Raw genomic sequence first — 21,384 nt, 5'->3', positions numbered from 1 at the left:
CAATTCTCTCTTGAATCCTCTCAAGTCAGGCTTTTGTCCCAACTTCTCTATACAAATTGCTCTTATCAAGATTATCAATGACCCTGCCAAATCCAATGGGACTCTCAGTTTTCATCTTGTTTGGCCCCCATCCTTTCAATTGCCTAGGCCAAAACTCTTGGAAACATCCTTGATCCTTCTCTCTCAATACTATATAGCTTTACCTTTAAAACATATCTAGAATCTGACTACTTCTCACCACCTACATTGAGTTTCCGCTCTGGCCCAAGCCACGTCATTTCTTGTCTGGATTATTGTCGTAGTAGCCTCTTAGCTAATTCCTCTGCTTCTTCTAGTGTGCCCCTATAGTCTACTCTCAATACAGCAACCAGAGTAATCCTTGTGAAATTATGTCAGACCATGTTACTCCTTTACTCAAAACTCTCCGATGATTTCTCACCTTAAAGTAAAATAAAGTCCTTAAAATTTCCTAAGAGATTCTATGTGTTTTGACCCCCTGTAATCACTATGGCTCAGCTCCTTTTAACTCCCCTTTTAACTCCCACCACTCCAGTCACTGACTTCCTGTTATTCCTGAGACTTGCTCCTGCCTCAGGACCTCTAAATGTACTTATGTTCTCTCTGATATCCAAACTGCTCATACCCTCTCCTCCTTCAGGTCTTTCATCTTCTCAAAGAGGCCTTTCCTGGCAACCCCACCTAACACTGCAGTCTCACCTTCAACCCCCAGATATTTCCTACTGCCCATCCCTCCTTTTTTCATCTCCATAGCCCTTGCCACCATTTAGCATGCTATACATTTTTTCCTATTTACTTCACTTATTCTTTGCTTCCCTCACTAAGCTCCATGAGATCAGACATTTTTGTCTGTTTTGTTTGCTGCCATATTCATGAAGTCAGTTCCTTGGCTAAGAGTGGATATTAATAAATACTTGTTGTCTAGCCAAATAAAAGAACAAATAGCCAGCTGCCCTGTTAGCATAGATGTTCAGAGCACAGTGTTATAACACCAGTGTCAAGGGTTCAGATCCCCATACCGGCCAACTACAAAAAAAATTTAAAAAATAAGAAATAAATGAATCCAAAATTTTGATCTCTATCCACCTGACTTTCATGCCACTCTCCAAACTCAGAAGGGAAAAAGAGGCATATCACTGACCACCCCCCTCAAACTCCAATACTGTTTCCACGTACACATGGTTAGATTGACATTTCCTAAAGAGCAGGCAGGGTTTCTTATTCTCAGTGCTGGGCACAATGCCTGACACACAGTGCTCAATAATATTCAATGAATTAATGAAAGAATGAAGGAATAAATGAATATCAAAGTCAAATTCATTTTAAACATTTGGGCACCCTCCCTTCAATGTAACAGAACAAAAACTTTACTTCTTTTAACCTTCTAAGCTATGTTATGCCATAGAACTGTATCAATATAATCCAACAACTGTATTTTATAGAAAATATAAAATACAGATATTATATATCTACAATTCCAGTGTTCAGATGATGGTTAGGAACTAGGAAAAGACATGACCAACAAACATGTTCTTTTTTACTGGGCTAACTAAACAAGAAAAGTTTATTTAAACATTTTTTAATTTTTCAAATAAGGTATTTTAATAAATAACAAATAAATGCATTATTTGTAAATAATATTTAAATAAATAATAAAATTTATGTAACTACATTTAATGCAGAAATTTATCGAATAAAGAGACAATAAATTCAAATAAATATTTATATAAATCTATTTATAATAAATCAACAATAAATTTGTTTATAATAAATAACTAAACAATTTTAAACTATTTTAGAAAAACTTTCCAACATAGTAATCACATGAAAAAGGACAGGTTATCCAGATACCGAAAACTATCAAAATTCCTCAAAATCAAGTATTTTGTATTATCTACTTTTACCACAACAAAAGAATAATGATTTAGCTTAATTTTTGTTTAAAAGACTAATACAGTTGGCCAGTTACCTCAGCTGGTTAGAGCACAGCCTTGTAACACCAAAGTGAAGGGTTCAGTTCCCCACACCTGCCAGCCACCAAAAAATAAATAAATAAATAAATAAATAAAAATAAAATGCTAATAATAATTCAAATAACATTTACCTGAGCTTCTCGAAGTTTGGCTGTAGTGTTTTGCTGAAGAGCCTGTTGTTCTTGATGATGCTGCTTTGTTTTATCTAACTGATGCTGCAATTCTGTGGAATTTGTTACTTTTTCCTTCAACTTAAAAAAATATATAGACTGTCAGTTGCCAACTTAAAGGCATAAGATTATCATTCATAAATATCTGGCATTACTTCAGTTCTCAAGTCTAAACAGGAAATAAATTCAGACAATATACAAGATCAACTTTAAAAACAAGGACTGCCTGGTTAACTCAGTTGGTTAGATTGCAGTGTTATAAACACCAGGGTCAATGGTTCAGATCCCCATACCAGCCAGCTAAAAAAATAAATAATTAAATAAAAATTTTAAAAAATGACTAAAAGCAGTATCTCATTACATATAGAATTTTAATCTCATTATGAAGAAACGATTATTCTTTAGGAATAGATTTTCAACCTAGAAGTAATACAGATCTTTCTCTGGGTTGGCATTTAGTTTATTATTGCTTTTTGTATACTAATATGATCAGGGAATTAATTACATACAAATTATTTGTAACAATAATCTAAACCAGTATTTCTTTTATTTTTTTCCATAGCAGTCATAGTTATCACCTTTTGAGAAAAAATCTACCACATCCAAGATTTTAGGTCTAGAAAAAAATCGATTGCTGCAGCTACAGATTTTAGCCCTGAATATTTGTTCAATTCCAATAAAAGAAATAACTTAATAACTTTAACCATATAATGGGTAGCACTTTTAGCAACTGCAACTTTAATAAGAATAGAATTCAATCAAATGCTTAACTTGTAAAAGTGAAAATCCTTAAATGCAAACTCAAAGTTTATATGCACCAACTATATGTCATTAATGATCCTCACCAACTGTTAACTGATCACTGTTTCATTTCTAAGTGGTCCTTCCTGCGTAGAAAAACTCCAGCAGCCTGACAGAGGCTCACCCCCAGAATTTTTCCTGCATAAAGCTAAAAGAGTAGTCTTCTTTGTGCATTTTTGTTGAGAACTTTAGGGAATATAATCACAACAAAATGACTTTAAGTAGTTAACAAGTAGGATGTTTTATTGAGGAGAAATAAATGTCATAATTTAAGTTTTTAAATGTCTAATTAAAACTCTTGTCAATTAAAAGTTGAACTATAACAGTTTTTAAGAATGCCCAAGTCTATCAATAAATTTGCTAACGTAAACTCATTTAAAATGTTAGCTTACCTCTTCTTCTAAACGAGAAAGTTTGAGTTGTAAATCAGCCACTTGTTGTTCTTTATCCATCAACTTTTCACTTGAAAGTTGTCTCTGCTCCTTCAGCCTACCATGAGCTTCCCCTAGTTGGCGCTCTGTCTCCAGAAGCTTGCTATGTAACTTAAAAAAAAAAAAAAAAAGTATGCACATAGGTATAAACATACACACACCACCACCTACTTTCCAAACAACATTATGTTTTTCACCAATATAAATATAATATCTTAATTTTAATGATACTTTGGAGAAACCTAAGATCTTATGTAGTAATTTTAACTACAAATAAATTTTAATCACATAAATTGTAATAAATCACATAAAACTGTGATTAAACATCACTTTTGTTTTTGTTTTATTACTCTCTTAAAAAAAAAAAAAAAAAAATACAGGAGACCAGGGCTCTCATTTTGATGTTAGTGTTGAAATCACTTGAGGAACTTAAAATATTAAAGGGAAACTTAAAAACTAAGACATTGAGGGCACACTCAGATCTATTCCACAGTATTTTTCAAAGTTCCACAGTGATTCTTGGTTTTCCATAGTCAAGAACCACCACAGTTGACTTACATTTGGGTATTGGATAGAAACCAAAGCATTCAAGTAAGTCCTCAAATTGACACATGATTTCTGTAAATAGAGGTGACCATACTTTTTGTGTGTGTTAGGTGAGCCTCATTCATCAACTTTAAAATGCAACCCAGTTAAAATTAAAGAAGAAATTTGCCCTGGAGCTAAGAACCATCACTTTCTCAAATTATTTTCTCTACCATCACCAGAAATAACTGTTAATTTTTCCTGGAGGGGGGTGCAGGGAGAAAAGGTTTTTCGGGGGGGGTTTTTTTTATTTAAAAAAAAAGTTTGTATTAATTTCAGAAGAAATACTGCACAAGTGCTGGGAGTGCAGAGCAGAAGAGTTGCATGGAGATGAGGATGCAAGACATTTGACAAGGCTTATACGCTAAGAGCACTCCTGCGCATCAGACTCGTAACATAAAATGAAACGCCTGTGCCTCAGTGAAATCACATTTAATAACAAGCATTTTATACAATTGCTTTCAATCGAAATGATTCATGTTAAATCTAAAAATACTAAAAGTCTTTGTATCATATTTTCTATGCTCTGTAAATTTTATACATATAAATATATACTTACATTTTTTATACTTATATTTCTCCATAAAAACTCATGAATGGAAAGGGAAAAATGAAGCTCTATAAGAAAACTGAAAACCCACTATTTTCTTATGCAATGAAACAACCTGTGACTATTGGAATATAACCTGATACATTCAAACTCAAGTTCCACAATAAATTTCTAAACCAGAAAAGAAAAAATTCAATGAATTAGCACCATAGCAACTACCCAGACCTTCCCCTGGACTCACTAAAAGAATTAGGCCCAATCCTGACATACGAAAACAAAACAGGCCTTCAAAGCAAGCTCATATTTCAAGCAACTATGCGCCTGATCTCCTACAAACAGGCATCTCACCTGTCTAGTTCCTAAACATGCTGGATAAGAATCTCCTAATATCATTGTTAATACACAGATAATCAGTCTTCTCCCCTGGAAGTTTAGATTTAAAACGTTTCAGCAGGAGCCTGATAATCCTTTTTTTTATAACAAGAAACAAATAATACTTCGTTTCAGGAAAGTTCAGAAATCATTTCCCAAAAAGCAACAATTTAAAAAGCAGCAGTTTTTAATCTCAGCTAAATAGTACAATCATAGAGGAAAATTTTAAATATATCAATGCTCAGGCTTATGTCAGAGATTCTGATTTAATCAGATCAAGAGTGAGGTCTGGACACAGGTAATTTTTAAAATCTCCCCAGGTGATTCTGATGTGCAGTCAGAGTTGAGAACCACTGAATTAAAGATAACTATTGTTCTGAAGTAAAGACTTACAAAGGGGGTGAGAAAAAGAGATTTGTATTATAAATAATTTTATCATTCATTACTTTATGACTCTGGAGAAATCCTTGATCTTTAATAAAGAAATGAATCTCAAATTAAAGCTACCCAAAGTCACTTAAACAATTATGCCTACATCATTTTAAAGTACGTTAAAGAAAAAGAGGTTTAAAATAATGCACTTTGGAAGTATTAATAAAATGGGCTATCTTAAGTCAAATTTTGATATACATATAAATGTACATGTTATCTAATAAATTCAGTTTTATAAATTTACATAATTCTTTATTCATTATACTCCTAATATATTAACTAACTGCCAGGCTCTGTTCTAAGTGTTTTACAAATATTAACTAATATAATCCTTATAACAATCCTATGAAGAAGGTTCCATTATTATTCTAACTTTATAGATGAGTAAACTGAGGCACAAATTAAGTAACTTGTCCAAGATCATGCAGCTTGTATGCCACAGAACTGGAGCTCAGGCAGTTGGTTCCTAAGTCCACACTTATAAAGTACTAGGCTATTTGAGATGGCATAGATAATTTTTAAAAACTTAACTGATGACATCTAATCTTTTCATTATGTAACAAATCATTATCTGCACCTCTGTTTTATTTTAGAAGTACCTATGAACACAAATATGAAAAGTATAGGCCACTCTGTTTTCAAGTCCTTTGTTGTCAATTGCCAGCTATCTAATTTTGTCAGCACTATAATGGGGGCTAAGGATAGAGTGTAGAGCAAAACAAACCCAGTTCACTCCTACGCTCTTTAAGGATATTGCAATAAGATTGAAGGTGAGGTTCACTTCCATAATTCTAATAAATATTTACTGAAAGCCCTCAATATAGAGGCTGATAAGAGTACAGAATAAAAACAAATTTCTCACATTATGGAGCTCACAAAGGGGATGGTGGACAATATGCAAGTAAACAAAAAACCAATTATACAATGTAAAGTGCTATGAAGAAGAAGAAGGGGAAAAAAAGGAGCCTGCTGAGATTTAAGACGGGACCCAGAAGCTGTGGAAAATCAGCTATTTAAATAGAGTGGTCCTAGAAGGCTTTATTGAGGAAATGACACCTGAACCAGCCTTGTAAAATAATAAGGTCAAGGACACACTAAGAAGAAAAAATTATGGGCAAAGGACTTAAGGCAGAAAACAACTTGAAGTTTTGGTGTGTCTGAGGAACTGAAAAGAGATCAACATGCATTTACAGTGGCATGAAGTGAGTTTGAAGACAAAGCATGGATGCGACACTATAATTCGTATATGCAAAGGCCTATATGCCAAAGTAAGAAATTTGGATTCAGTTCAAAGTGTAATGCGAAGCCACCAGAGGGTGGTCAGCAGAAGAATAAAATGATAACCTCAATGTTTTACAAAGATGCCTCTGGCTTCTGTATGGAAAATGGATTGAGGAGGTCACTAGAAGAAGGGAAACTTATAAGAAGGCTAAAACGGTAGCCCAGGTGAGCAATGACGGTAGCTTAGATTAAGGGTGGTGGCAGTGTAGATGGAGAGAAGTGGATGCATTTGAGACATATTTTGAAGGCAGAATCCAGACAGCATGCTGAAAGAAAGAAGACAAACGGTATCACTTCAAGATCTTCAGCATGAACTCTTCATTTTGCACAGAATTATGACTAAACCAAATAATCATACACGGGGTCTTCAAAAACTTCACAGAGAAATTAATATTGTCTTGTAATTCTATTTTTCCTCAAACTTTTTGAAATAGGGCATATTAAGTAGGCTCTCAAAAATTCCTAATGCCCCTCCACTCACTGACTACCAAACAAAACCCAAATTCTCAGCCTGCTCTTCAAGGCCCTATGTAATAAAGTCCCATATGCTCTTTCCAGTCAAAATAGTTCACTCCTGTTACACATAAGAGCAAATCAAAGTCGCTTCCTGGTTCTTAAAACAATTCCTGCCATGAGTTTGCTATCACTAATCCCTCTGGATAGAAAGACTCTCCTGTTTTCAAACTGCCACTTGTCAAAACCTATCCAATATTCACAATTTCAAGCACCACCTCTCTCTCACACAAAGTTTTTCCTGACCACAATCGGACAAAATAATTGCACACGGTGAAGTACTATGATGGAGTAAGGAGGAGGGGGAAGATAGAAGAAAGGAACTCTTCCAAATTCCCATAGTATAAGGGACACCTTTATTATAATTCTCATAATCTTTGGTATAGGATAGTACTTGCCTTATCCTGTCCATACGATTTACATTATCATTAAAGTGAGGTACTGTTTCCTGTTGATTTCTGAATCCCTAACAAATGAAGCATGGTGTCTTTTAGAAAGCATAAATGCTGAATTTGTTTATCTGAATTGAAAGTCAAATACATAAGTTATTCACTGATATCCCCAAGCCTCAGTTTCCTTCCATTATGAATGCCTGAATTAATTCACTCACCTCACTCACTAAAAGATGTGCTGATTAAAAAGCAATGTGCCAGTTAGTGAGGATAAAAAATGAATAAGACATGGTCTTTGCATCCAAAGAGTACCAACATAAATTATGATAACATACTATACTGTGTTAAGTAAAACATTCAAGATATGTGGATGCTTAAGCCATCTTGGAGGTGCGGGAAGCAGTTGCAGTGTTTAGAAAAGGATTTCTAGAAAAGTGACAAGTGAAGTTAAGTAGTATTCACCAAGGAGAAGAGGAATGGAAGGAATATCTCAGGTTGAAAAGACAGAATGATATCACTAAAGCAAGATACAGCATAACATGTAGAAAGAAATCTAAGAACATTTCTGTATTCTTGCAGTGGAGAATAAAATGAAGAATGGCAAAAAACTGAGGAGGTAGGCCAACACGATCACTAGGGACAATGCATGCCATAGCAAGAACTTAATCCAGTGGGCCATAAAGAGCTATTAAAGGGCTTAAAGCAGGGTTGGAACATGGTAAGATTTGCTTTTGAAACAGACTCCTCTTGTGGTTATATGGAAGACCAATTTGACAGAGGTGAGATTGAAGGCAGAGAGATCAGTCAGCAGTGGTTAGAGTGGTGTGAGAGTGAGATAAGGAAGACCGGTCAGTGAAAATAGAGGAGAAGATAAGCTAGAGAAATATTGCTAACTCTTCTGATATGTTGTATCATGGAACTCACAGTCTAATCTCAAAAATTAGTGATAGCATATGTGAAATGCATACTCTAATTCCCGAAAGATGATTAAACTCAATAAATTACTATCATAATCATTTTACTAATATCATTATTATTGCTAAAGGAGTAAAAAGCCATGAAAATAATTAATTACAACAAAATAAAGTACACTGCCACTTAAGTAAAAATAGTTGAACATCATCAAAAAATAACTGAAAACTTTAATCTCCAAATTTCCATTTTTCAACCTATTTTTAATGTTACCTATAAGCAATAAATAGAATACAGACATTAAAAAATTAAAGTAATGACAAAATCAAAACCTGCATCAAACTTCATGTGACAGATGTTATTTACCTATAAAAACCAGCTGTGTTAAGACTAATTTGTTTTCTAATATTAAAATATCTAATTTTTACATTATTGGTTTTATAATTATCATGTTTTAAAAATTTAATAACGAAAAAAGATAAATTAAAGAACAGTCCGCAATTTGAATTAAAATAATAGCTAAAACCTGGTGAGTACCTACCATGTGCCATGTACCACTCTAAGCAATTCATATGCATTAATTCATTAACACCTCACATCAATGATATAAGGTGGTATGTCAATGATATAAGATGATACTATCTTTTTTTTTTCTTAAGGAAATTGGAATTAGAGGAAATGAGATCTGATAACACTACAGATGTAAAAATTAAGAGTTAATTTTTTAAAATGACAATTTTTTTTAACATAAACTATATTATAATCAAATAACCATCAAGCACACTTAGAAGAAACCATAGGGGGAATTACAATAAATAAAACAAACATCTCTTTTCTTACTTGATTAATTTCACTTTGGAGCTGTAACCCATGCTGCTCCTTTTCTTCTCTCTGTTGTTGTAGCTGTTTAAACTCCGCCTTAAGATGCTGGTACTTGGTCTCTACTTCAGATAATTCTTCTTTAAGCTTTTGAGTAGCTTCTCCTTTTTCACTTAGTTCTGCCTGTACTCTCTGTAGTGACGTTTCAGATACAGATAATTTTGACTGAAGCTGTTGACAATCTAAGTCTTTTTGATGAAGGATTGCTTGTATATTCTTTCTACTCACAGATTCTTCATTACATTTCTCTTCTAACTGGGTATAGTCCAGTTCTTTCTTCAGCAACTTTTCTGTCAAGTTCTGAAATATTAATTTAACAATTTATTTCCTTTCCTAATATTTTTAATTACTACATTTATTCAGACTATCTATGGAACAGTATTATCTCCAACTAAATGTCTTAGTCAATATTATAATTTACAATATGAATAAGTGAAAATATTCTAGTCAAGACTAATTAAATTATTACATACTAACTTATAATTTTATTATTGGTCCACTTGACTCAACTCTAGTAATACAACCTAAGAATTGCCAAGAAATTGCTGACATAAAATAAAAACCCTAAAACATACTGAATTCTTTGGTGTATACAACATATTTACATTCTTTCATTTGAGGTAAAAATTAAAACTACTTTTCTACTGACAGAAATTATTTTGAATAGCAATATACTAGGCCAATTCTGATTTGTGGCTTTGCAATTTCACAGTTGTAAGAGTTTTAGCATAACACTGCTCTAGTATGCCTGATCCTATAAATTGCATTTTTTTTTCCTTCTCGATAAAGACCATTTTTTAGAGTCACAAGCTAAAACTAATTCAAATTCCTTTCTAGGTATATAAAAATAATGATCTAAATATATCATTTACCTGCTTTATATTTTATCATTGTACTCAATAACATCAAGTCTAAAATATAAAAATGATAACTTCAAGCAAAAATCTGGATCAACAGGCCTAATCAAATGTCAAATCTGGTCTAAATGGAGTTGTTACAATTAACACTGAACATTTTAAGTCAACATATTTATACATAAAATATAGGTCATAATTTTAATTCAATTCTGTAAGAAAAATAGCCAGGGTAAGAAGCCACTGTAAGCACCTGATGAGTCAGTCAACCAGTAGACATTTATTGTACTCTCTTATTATACTCAGTTTGCTGTAAGGGTTCAATACAGAAATAGTAGAGGACAATAAAAACTTTTGAATCTTAAACAGACTACAATCTAAATGAAATACACACATGAAAAAAATTTCTAAGAAAGTTAAAACATAATGCAGCAGCCAGAATGAATTAATAGAAAAGGTATTCAAATTTCTTAAGTGCACAACTTTCTAAAAAATAAAATGAGCAAGTCCAGTGGGGCTAACTAATAAGACCACCTGAAAATAATAAAGTTTGAGTTTGGTTTTAAAAGTGGTGAGAGGAATTAAGGAATATGTATACATGACTCATGCCATCTGTTCTATACAAATATATAAAATGACACGAAGGGACAAACAGGTTGCAGGTGGGGAAATAGCAAACCCTATTACCTCGGGGAGTAGAAAATCAAGGTACCAACATGGGAAGGCAGCAGTAAAAGCTCTTGAATGCTTGTCTGAGAAAAAAGTGAGTTAATGTAAATTATCAAATAGAAATATAATACAGAAAAGCAGCACTGAGAACAATGATACACTTTGTGCAGGTAATGAGAACAAATGCAAAAAGAAAGACATGTTTTAATGCTTTATAGCTTACAAAGTGGTTTCAGAGATCTCATCTCATTGGTTCTTCAAAACAGCTTGGTGGGTGAGAAAGAACAAATTAAACTACTTCGTAGCTCTCCGACATCTTATATTTTATGAGATGTACATGCTCTTATATGGTTTCATGTCTTTTGTACATCTAACCCTCAAAATGAAATGCCAATAACCCCTCTGCCATGTAAAATGCTCCTTAGCATTCTTAAAGGCTCAACTAAAAAGCCTTTCCTGATTTAGTAGGCAAAGTGTTCCTAAGTTAGGAAAACTTACACCTTGGTCTTGACCCAGTATCACAACACTTACCAAACAAAAACAACAAAACAACAATCAACATTCACTTAGGTGTTTACTAAAAGGCAAATAAGACTTTAACATATATTAATTTATTTAATGTTCATATCAGTCCTAAGAGGCAAATGGGTATAATAGTACTTTTTAACAGAAGAGGAAACAGACTTTGAGAAGTTGAGTGTCACAGCCAGTAAGTAGCAAAGCTGGTATTTAAACATGCCTTTAACCACTGTACTATAGTGTTCATATCAATATACTACCTTGCAATGCAATGGTAACACACAGGAGTATAATAAATACTTGCCACATCTGGCTCCCGTTTTGGCCTATGAGCACCTTAAGACTGGGACTGTTGAAAAGGGAAAGCAATAAGGATGGAAAGGGGGTGACAGGTGAGACCCCAAAAATAATTCAGTGTCTTACAATGACCTATATTATATCAGTGGCCTTAGATAAGCAATATGATTTTGTTCAGAATTTACATGGAAATAATTAAATTGAGCTGCAGGGTTTTGTTTAAATGTCAGAGTATGGTTTTTATGAGAAATTAAGAAGGAAACTTCTTCAGCTGTTCCATTTTGTTTTTAAGTTTTCAAGGCCAGTAATTATAAAACACTGGTTTAGAAAACCTTTACATTACACAAAAGCAATGATCTTTTCCATCCATAACATATTACAATATTACCTAACCACATTGATTCTGCCAGTGACTCACAAAAGCTGCCCAAGGCATTTTATGTAATGGCCTTCAAAAGACCATGTACAGAGATTTCGAAATTCAAAAAACTTGGATATCACCACTGTCAAGGATGATGGTTTGCCAAAGACATGGGGTGAGGAGGGGTAAAGAGGCAGATAGTGAGGATGATAAGAAAAGGCAGATGCAACTCTGTTTGCTCTGATTGGTGATCAAATCCTAAATAGGGAAACACAATAAAATTTTTTTTTTCTGAAATGTTATACTTGTGTAAGGCACTAAGATTAGTAGAAGAGGGCCAGCCAGTTCCTCACTCAGTTAGAGGACAGTGCTGGTAACACCAAGGTCAAAGACTTAGACCCCTTATGGGCCAGCCACCAGAAAAAAAAAAAAAAAAAAAAAAAAGTTTAGTAGAAGATGCTATTATTCCCTAATAAAAATGTCCAAGTTTACCACACTAAAACATTATGATTCTATGTATTACCCATAAAAGAGCCATAGTACATCCTTCAATAATGTGTGTGTGTAAGAGGGTACTTCAAAAAGTTCATGGAAAGATTTGTATTATCTTTCATTCCATTTTTCCATGAACTTTTTGAAGTATCCTCCTATGTCTGTATAAATATATATACACAATCTGTGCCTCAGTATTTAGCTGTATACTTCAGCTATGAAATCATATCCTTTATTAGTAACTTAATGTTTCAAAAATACATAATAGAGTTCCGGTCAAGATGGCAGAATAGACGGCCCACAGCATCACTCTCTCCCAGAAATCAAACAATTTACAACTATATAAAATGTATAGTTTTTATAAATATAAAAATGTAACATCAGCCAAGCTAGGGCCACTGGAGCTCAGGGGAAGAGGAAGAGAGACCTACAGAGTTCATGAAGGTGGGAGAAATCACAATGAGAGAAAAAAAAACTGCTCTGAGCGTTTCAGACCATGGCCGCTTTAAGGCTGCAACTGCTGAGGGCATGGAGCAGAAGCCTGCAGAAACCGCAGCTCTGCCATTTGGATGGAGTTACTTGGAGGTGGCAGGGGAGAAGAGGGCCTCAGTGGCCCCCAGGACAGCAAGACCACTAATAGGGTTCCCGTGGGCCCACGCAGGAGTGAGGAGACAGAACTGAAAAAGGGGAGCCATTCAGAGACCAGTGAGTCATCACAAGGGACCAGAGCAGGGCTTGTCCCATGGGAAGTGTTTGAAGCATGGGTGGTAGGGGAGACAGGCCCACCAGGAGAACACTGGGACACAGCAAGGACAGTCGATCTGCCCCCCAAGCAGCACAGGACCACTCAGAGGAGACTGGTCGGGAATGCAGAATTGCATGGGGGGCAGTTTGATCAAAAAACTCAGGCCCAGATAAGAGTTTCTACACAACCCAGGTGCACCTGGTATCTGGAGAGCCAGAAGTAACTGTAAGGTCAACCATTAAACCATGAGCTGCACAAAAAGCCTTCCCCAGGGAAACAGCAGCAAAACAGCAATTTAGCTCAACCACACAGCTCAAGTACTGTTTCCCACAGAAAGTTCCCCAATTTTAGAAGTAAGCAAAGGACAAAAAACTAGTTTCTGCCCAGGCACACCACCAGCACCTTAGGGCCTGCCAGGGGACATGAGGCTGGACCCAGGGACCAGACCCCTGCCCAAAACCATTCATACCACTAGCACCTCAGGGTCCTGTGGAGGATACTAACACTTATAAAGCAAATGTATTTCACAGGGCCTAGCTTCCAAGGCCCTGTAGTTTCAGGTATAGCCTAACTTTTTAAAATTACACATAGAAATGTTAAGCTTGCAAAAGACAGGAACCTTTCCCTGGGCTAAAGTCTCTGTTATAGATAAAGAATTGTTACACAGAAAAATTGCTGGCTCTAAGGGCAGATGTCCTTGGTACAGCTAAACCTAATTATTGTTGCCATGACAATTATCTTACTGTTCTTTTTGTAACCACCTATGTTTCTTTTCTGTAACTTTCTGGCCTGGAGAAGAAATACTGAGAGAGAACTCTACTTCAGTGTTATTTTCCGAGAAATGCTACTCTCTTGAGGGTTCCTAAAAAATTAACCCCTTTGGGGCTTCTCACTGCTCAGAAGAAATGGGCTTTGAGTAATCCTTTGTGTCTCAGTCACCCTGGGAGATGTGACAGGGGTCCACCCGGGAAAACAAGGCTTGGAGCCAGGTACCAGACTCCACTCCCACATCCAGGCATACCTCCAGTTCCTCAGGGCCCCACCAGGGGGCCTGGGGCAAGGAGAAGGGGACCAGACACCCCCTCCCACAAGCAGGCACACCACAACAGTGCGTTGGGGCTTGCCCGGGGACCCAAGTCATGGAGAAGGGGACTGGACCCCCCTTCCACAACCAAGCACACTGTGCCAGTGCCCTGGGGACTGCCCAGAGACCCAAGGCATTGAGAAGAAGACCAGACCCCCCCTCACACAACCAGGCACACCACACCAGCATCTTGGGGCCTTCCCAAGTAACTGAGGCATGGAGAAGGGAACCGGACCCCCACCCACCCACAACCAGGCACACCGCCAGGGCTTTGGGGCCCTGCCCAGGGACCCAAAGTATGGAGCTGTAGACCAGACCCCCCTCCCATAACCAGGTACACTGCACCAGCACCTCAGGGCCCAACCAGGGACCTGAAGCATGCAGCCAGTGACTGGATACTCCCCACAACCAGGCCCACTGCCATCACAAAAGAGCATGCCAAAAACATCACCTCCATGTGGGTGGCCCAACACAGCCGCCACTATAACCATGACTGCTGCGAAAGCAGCTAGATGCCACAACCACCACACAGATGGTCCACCAGCATCCAGAGTGCATTGACACAAGGAGAGTCACCAGCAGAGATAAAAAAAAAAAAAAAAAAAAAAAAGAAGAGCATGTCTCTCTCCACAAAGCGCATTTCAGAGTGACAGAAGAAGCACCTGCTCTATGATAATATTGGGGGACCTGATCACACCTCTCAGCATTGGACAGATTATCTAGGCAACAAATCAATTGAGCAACCACTATTCTTTCAGAAGGATAGAAGAAATCTACGGTAATTAGAAAGGGGAAGGGGGAACGAGAGGGGGATAGGGAGAGATTGGACAAGGGGCATAAAGAATAATTACGATTTGTAACAATATATAAGCCAGTAATATTGATTTGATCAACATATCCCAATGTTGAACCCCAAATATTTGTATAATCAATTTTGATTCAATAAAAAATTTTTTTTAAAAACCATAATAAATTACACTGATCATAAACACCCATTGCCTGCAAACTGCTACTCTACATATCCTGGTCAGTTTCCAGGAGGTAGAAGGTAGCTTCTGGGTCTAAAGAAATTAAAAATCAAACTGAGGGATAAAGACAAAACTAAATTGTGATATAGAAGTTTTCTATGTGTAGTTTGACAGGAGAAAAAAAATTGGGGAGGGGGACAGCAAGGATATAGAGGTTTACTAGGGAAAGCTACAGCCACAGAAGAAGAATAAATTTTTTAAATTGCAGTGAGGATACAGAGGTTTACTAGGGAAAGGTACAGCCACAGAAGAAGATTAAATTTTTAAAATCAGTCAGCACCTAGAGTTGACAGACAAATGGGCAATGGCAAACTGGTATAATTACTTTGGAAAATAGTGTGTGGTCACCTAGTAAATTTGAGCATGTGTATACCCTACGACACAATTTTACTTGGAAGTATGTAACATAGAGAAATTCCTGCATAAATGCATAAGATTTGTATATGAATGTACATAGCCATAATATTTGTAGTAGCAAGGAAAAAGAAAAACTGAAAAAATAGAAGTATATATAAACTACTGCTCTTGCATACCAAAGCGTAATATAGTTGTCATGAAGTAAAACACTCATGTGATTGAGTTATAAACTGAACTAGCCACTTTTTTTTATGAAACACCATTTTTAGTGGAAAGAATGACAGACAAACTATGATTATTATTCAGACTTGAGTAGGAAGAGAACCTGTCACTTCAAGGAATGGAATTGATAGTATTTGTTGCCAGTGATAAAAGCCAGGCTTTCAAATGAAACTTAGAATTTTGGAAAACATGTATCCACCTCCACTAGTTTGACAGCTTCCTCATACTCAAAGCGTTTTCTCAGATTGATGGGGATATTGACAGATGTGATTGTTTTTATGTTGTACAATGAAATGTGTCAACATTTAAAAGATTTGAATAACTCAGTGAACCAATATTTTCCATATGACTAATGCATGAGGTTACAAAATCATGCACAGGGAAAGATCCACTCAAAAGAAAAGAAAGACCAAAGGCATCTTAATGTTACAGGGTATGAAAAGTTCATTCATATTGTTTCACATTCTATATAATAACTAACTCAGGAGAAACTATCATTTATGAAGTTTTAGTATAGTATCAAATTTAAAAAGCCACAATTTTTTGGAAAAAGCTATTAAAATATTTCTCCTTTTTCCACCTATAAATCTGTGAGACTGAATATTCTTCTATACTTCAACCACATCACAACAGATTGAATGTGAAAGTAGATACTTGTATGAGAACCTATCTGTCTGTAAGGCAGGCTTAAATTATTAAAGAGGCTTGCAAAAATGTAAAACATCATTGTTCTCACTGAATTCTTTTATTTTGAAAAAGTCAATTTCATAAGAAATGTTATGTTTTTAATATTTAATGGCTTAATATTTTTAAAAATAAATTAATACAAGTAAATTACTTTTAAAATTTATTTTTTAATTTCTAATATTATAAGTGTCCATAGACATAACCCTCCTCCCCTTAAAAAGAAGCTCTTTGGAGCAGCCCTGAATGACTTTCAGAAAGTAAAGAGAACTTTGGGCCAAGGGCACAAGAAACAAATTACCCTGAAATGTAGCAACAGCAAGTTAAAACAGTATGTATTATCTCACATACTTTATAAGAGGCAGGAATCCAGAAGCATCTTAACTGGGTGGTTCACATGGGATCTCTCATGAGGTTGTAATAAGCTGTTGGCCAGAGCTACAGTTTCTGAAGACTTGACTGGGATTGGAGAATCTGCTTCCAAGCTCATTCACTGGGCTGTTGGCAGGAGGCTTCATATTTACAGCCAATTATATTTATATTTTTCCCTCCTACCATGTTCTTTTCTTTGATTTTTTCCTTGTTACATTTCACCAAAATATTAGGTTCAAATTATTAAAGCAAAGCCAACACATTCACCACATCTTTGAATAAAGGAGTTTAATAATTCTCTACTCCCCCACCACTAAAAAAGTAAAGACATGGAAGAAAAGTACTAATACCAATACCTCCCCTGCCCCCAAACTAAGTACTATCTGTTACTCTTTTATGAAGAATGAGGCAGACAATATTAACAATAAAAAACAGAATAAAGAACAAAGTTGGAGATCTCACACTTCCTGATTTCAAAACTTATTACAAATCTACAGTAATTAAAACAGTGTGATACTGGCATAAACACAGACATATGGACCAACAGAATAGACTAGAGAGCCCAGAAATAAACCTTTGCATATAAAGGTTGCTATGGTCTGAATATCTGTGTCCCCCCAAAATTCATATATTGAAATCCTAACCCCACAGAGACGGTATTAGAAGATGGGGCCTTTGAGAGGTGATTAGGTCATGAGGATAGAGCTCTCATAAATAGGATTAGTGCCTTTGTAAAAGAGGCCCAGAGAGATCCCTCAGCCTTTCCACCATGTGAGGACACAGTGAGAAGGCACTGTCTAATAATCAGAAAGTGGGCCCTCCCTAGACACCAAATCTGCTGGTGCCTTTATCTTGAACTTCCTCACTTCCAAAACAGTGAGAAATAAAATTCTGTTGTTTATAAGCTATCTAGTTTATAGTATTTTGTTACAGGAGCCCAAACAGATTAAGATAACGGTCAACTAATTTTTGACAAGGGGATCATTACCATTCAATGAGAAAAGGACAGACTTTTCAACAAATGTTGCTTGGAAAAATAGACACCTGTATGCAAAAAAAAGAAACAACTCATATCGGATCAGACCTAAAACTATAAAACTCTTAAAAGAAAACATAGGGGAAAAGCTTCATGACACTGGATTTGTCAATAATTTCTTAGATATGAAACCAAAAGTACAGGTAACAAAAGTAAAAGTAGATATATTAGACTACATCAAAACTTAAAATTTCTCTGCAAAGGACACAATAACACAGTGAAAAGGCAACCTAGAGAATGATATAAAATACTTTCAAATTATATATCTGATAAGAGGTTGCTATCCAGAATATATAAAGAACTAAGGGCCGGCCCCATGGCTCCCTTGGGAGAGTGTGGCGCTGGTAGCACCAAGGCCGCGGGTTCAGATCCTTTATAGGGATGGCCAGTGCGCTCACTGGCTGAGTGTGGTGCGAACCACACCATGCTGAGGGTTGCGATCCCCTTACTGGTCGGAAAAAAAAAAAAAAGAACTAAAACTCAACAACAACAACAACAAAAGACACAGTTAAAATTATATGGCCAACAAGCATATGAAAAGATACTCAACATCCTATTCACTAGGCATGTGCAAATAAAAACCACAATGAGATACCACCTTACATTCATTAAAATGGCTACTCTCAAAAAAAAAAAAAAAAAGGAAAAGAAAAAGAAAAAGGAAAAAACAAGTGTTGGTGAGGATGTGGAGAAACTGGAATCCTTGTGCACTGTTGGTAGAAATGTGAAAGGGTACAGACACTATGTAAATCAGTATAATGGTTCTTCAAAAAATTAAATAGAATTACCATATTAATATGGTAATTCTACTTCTGAGTATAAAACAATTCTCCTTCTGGGTATAAATCCAAAAGAACTGAAAGCAAGGTCACAAAGAGACATCTGTACACCTATGTTCAGAACAGCATTATTCACAATAGCCAAAATATGGAAGCAACCCAAGTGTCTACAAATAGATATATTAATAGTGAGACAGGAGATGCTCAGCTTCCATGGGTTCAGGTTTCAGGACACATCTCTGGGTCTCAAGCCCCTCCCCAAGGTCTCAAGCCCCTTCATTAGGCCCTCCCCTAGAGGAGAGTTTATGTTGCTTATTGGACCTATTTTCAGTATCAACACAGGGAGACTGAGACCACAAGGGGTGGACTTATGCAAATCCAGTGGCTGAGTATGCTCATTAGAAAGAGTTATATAACAACTAGCTGAGCATGTTCAATAAAAGGAATTTATACAGGCGTATATGACCCCAGTGACTGAACATGCTCAGTGGAAAGGAGTTATCCTTTGAATGGCCTTCCACTGGAGGCACTAAAGAGCACAGAATATTCTTAAATATGTCTGGTGCTGTGATACAATTTGACCAATGAACATGCCCTAACAGGAGACCAACTGAGCACATGCAAGACTATGTTACATAACTGGGAACCACCCCCTTAAGCTGAACATTCGTTAGATATCATGAACGTGTACTAGACAGCAAAATCATAAAAGTAGAATACCAGTAAGAGGTGGGGTTGTTGCTCATTTTCCTGGGGCCAACCTGCACTTTGCTGGCTGAGATGTGTATACTTTACTTTTGTGTTAAGCTTACTTTTAGCAGGTGGCGGCTCACTCTCTTGAGCCAGCCTGCACTCTGTACTAAACTTTAAGTGTGTATATTTCTTACTTTTATGTTAAATTTGGTGGGCCCTGTTCAGTCTCCAGAGCTCGGCTACACACTCTCCTATGAAATCTGTATCTCTTATTCATTACATTAAACCTGTTCTCACTTTCTGATCTGACTCTGCTCTTGAATTCTTTCCTGAGACAAAGTCAAGAATCTGATAAGAGGACAGAGTGGGTTGAGGCTGGCTATTGGGCCTCCGCAGTCCCTCTCCTCCAGTATCAATAGTATGGTATATACATAAAACGATACACTATTCTGCATTAAAAAGGAGATTCTGACACAATCTACAACACGGTTGAACCTCGAGGGCATTATATTAAGTGAAATAAGCAGTCACAAAAGGACAAATACTGTATGATTCCACCTGTATGAGGCACCTAGAATGGTCAAATTCATGGAGATAGGAAGTAGAATGCTGGTTGACAGGAGCTTAGGGGAGGGAGAAATAGGGAGTTGTTTTTTAATGGATACAGTTTCAGTTTTGTACATGAAAAGCATTCTGAAGATTGATTTGTGCAACAATGGGAATGAACACCACTAAAAAGAAAATACAGAATAAGTCATACTGTATTGTGCCAATATATAAATAAAATACACAAGATTAAAATGTAAGATAATATAAAGTCAATTAACCACTATATGTAGCTTTAAAATTCTCACCTCATTTTTTTGTGTTAATTCATTAACTGAACTTTTAAGTTTCTGCAGTTCCTGCACATATACAGCAACTTCCTGGGGGCCTTTGGCAAGTTCACTCCTTAGCTGGCTTATTGTGGCCTAAAGAAACAAACAAATAAATAAATAAAAGTTAGAGTGAACTAAAATGAATAAGAAAATGGAAGTATACAGAGGTTTTAAGATTACATAGATTTTTATTTTTGTTGTTGCTAAACTGAAATAATCTTTGGAACTTTCAAACAGGTTCTTTATCCAACCATCCCTACCGCCACCTCACACTGTTATTAGCTAACTTTTAAAATTTATCCAAGATGCACAACTTCCTTTATTTAATAACACACAAAATAAAAAGTTGACATCCCACTTTATGTGTCTGAAGTAAGCATCAAACTACAAACTTGAATTTATTGGCTTTGAGGGGGCTATCCAGTTAACTCAGTTGGTTAGAGTGCAGCCATATAACCCCAAGGTCAGGGATTGGGGTCCCCATACTGGCCAGCCATCCAAAGAAAAAAAAAAAGCACTGATTAAGGCTGACTGGTTAAGTCTGTTGCTTATGAGATAGAAAGTGCTCAGTTTCCATGGGTTTGGGTTTCAGGACATACCTATAGGTTTCAAGCCACACCCCAAAGTCTCTGGTCCTTCCTCTAAGGCATCCCCTAGAGGAGAGTTACTGTTGTTTGTTGATCCTGTTTTGGGCACCAACACGAGGAAATTGAGACCTCATGTTCAGTAGAAAGGGGTTATAAAACCCTAACAGTCAGCATGTTCACTAAACTGGAATTTATCCTTTGAATGACCTTCCACTAGAGATGCTAAAGAGCACAAAGTATTCTTGAATATGTCTAGCGCATGTGATAGAATTTGACCAATAAACATGCCCTAAAAGGAGACCAATTGGGCATGTACAAGATTACGTTACGTAACTTGGAACCATACCCTTAGCTGAATATTCATTAGGTAGCCTGAATACGTATTGGATAGAGAAGCTACAAAAGTAGAATCCCAGAA

At 36.2% G+C, this 21,384-nt stretch overlaps 1 protein-coding gene across 5 annotated transcripts in view; it reads right to left on the bottom strand.

Moving 5' to 3' along the window:
* The window catches only part of EEA1 (early endosome antigen 1), a 146,012-nt gene that overhangs the window by 47,099 nt on the left and 77,529 nt on the right, over positions 1–21,384 (bottom strand). For all 5 annotated transcript variants that reach the window (XM_063075157.1, XM_063075158.1, XM_063075159.1 and 2 more), the window contains 4 exons: positions 20,356–20,472; positions 9,271–9,609; positions 3,355–3,504; positions 2,123–2,242 (listed from right to left, as the gene is read on the bottom strand). In XM_063075157.1, coding sequence (XP_062931227.1) covers positions 2,123–2,242; positions 3,355–3,504; positions 9,271–9,609; positions 20,356–20,472 — 726 coding nt within the window. The remainder of the gene's footprint in view (positions 1–2,122; positions 2,243–3,354; positions 3,505–9,270; positions 9,610–20,355; positions 20,473–21,384) is intronic.

Source organism: Cynocephalus volans, chromosome 12 (genome assembly GCF_027409185.1).
Source record: "Cynocephalus volans isolate mCynVol1 chromosome 12, mCynVol1.pri, whole genome shotgun sequence".
NCBI lineage: Eukaryota > Metazoa > Chordata > Mammalia > Dermoptera > Cynocephalidae > Cynocephalus > Cynocephalus volans.
This window is presented reverse-complemented; position numbering and strand designations above follow the sequence as displayed.